Genomic DNA, 1178 nt, shown 5'->3' on the forward strand with positions numbered 1-1178 from the left:
CCGGAGTTTCCGACCTGTGCATTTAAACTTGACGTAATGCTACTCATTCAACTGTTGTCATATATTGTGTAAGTTTTATGTATTTTGATGTAGTATGTTTGGGGAAAGGTTGAAAAGAATTTCATGTATAGAAATTAAAAATGCACTGTTATTTGTGTACAATTACAAAAATAAGAAATGTGTTTTGTCACATGCATTCAGTACATATTTACTACTTATTATTTTGTATTCTACCGTCCACGTAGTGTTATTGTTACTAAATATTGACAATATTTATGCTACACATTTGTAACCGTGTACGAAGGATTGTCATACATAGTGTTATCTTTGTAAGAAACTTTATAAAAGAAAATCACATATAATCACATCACATTGTATCATAGTATGCTTTACAATATTAAAAGAAATGCGAGGCGTGTTTTTAAAGTAAGTACCGATATTTAAAAAAAACAGAACATCATTTCCAAATTCTTTACTATCATTCATCACCTTACACTACTTCTCCACATAGTCACCGCCGTTATTGAGGCACTTGTCGTAACAAGAAACCAGTTTTTGTATGCCTTTGTCGAAGAATGTTGCCGCCTGTGATGAAAGCCAAGTCTGCACTTCTTGTTTCACAGCATCATCATCGTTGAAATGTTTTCCACCAAGGAATTTCTTCAGATGAAGGAACAGATGAAAATCGCTGGGAGCCAAGTCCAGACTGTAGGGAGGGTGGTCGAATTGTTTCCAACCAAATGATGTGATCAGATCTTGAGTCAAACGGTCTTGAGATACCGTCAGCATCCGATGTGTACAAGATGCGGACAGAAACGGACAGGATTTTCTATTGCAAAAGCTTATGGATACTGATATGCCGATAGATTTCCATTAGATGAAGATATACGCTGTTACATTTTCTGTCTGCATTTGCAGATACAACAGTGCTGCTTATAGAAACGGCTGGGAATTGAATCTTCTCATGAAGCTTGCAGTTAGATCGGACTGCATTCCGTTAGAAGCTGTTAGATGTCATATACAAGATCTATCTGTTTCTGACTGTTTCTAATGGAAATTTTTACTAGGGAAATGCACAGGCCGGGCATTTCGGTGTCCAAATGCTCAGGTCAGGCATTTCGGTGTCCAAATGCACAGGCCGTGCATTTCGGTGTCCAAATGCACAGGCCGTGCATTTC

General features: G+C 37.6%; 1 protein-coding gene across 3 annotated transcripts in view; it reads left to right on the forward strand.

Annotated features, from left to right (window-relative positions):
• Positions 1-979: 979 nt before the first annotated feature.
• LOC105555903 overlaps positions 980-1178 on the forward strand; it is a 3190-nt gene continuing 2991 nt past the window's right edge. The window contains exon 1 of one of the 3 annotated variants that reach the window (XM_012002949.1): positions 980-1176. In XM_012002949.1, coding sequence (XP_011858339.1) covers positions 1051-1176 — 126 coding nt within the window. In that variant the 5' untranslated portion in view covers positions 980-1050. Of the gene's footprint in view, position 1178 lies in introns of all 3 variants that reach the window. The other 2 variants (XM_012002951.1, XM_012002950.1) reach the window with 2 other exon arrangements.

The sequence above is a fragment of the Vollenhovia emeryi genome, unplaced genomic scaffold, assembly GCF_000949405.1.
Source record: "Vollenhovia emeryi isolate VEMERY1.0 unplaced genomic scaffold, V.emery_V1.0 DF940557.1, whole genome shotgun sequence".
In the NCBI taxonomy this organism is placed as follows: Eukaryota; Metazoa; Arthropoda; class Insecta; order Hymenoptera; family Formicidae; genus Vollenhovia; species Vollenhovia emeryi.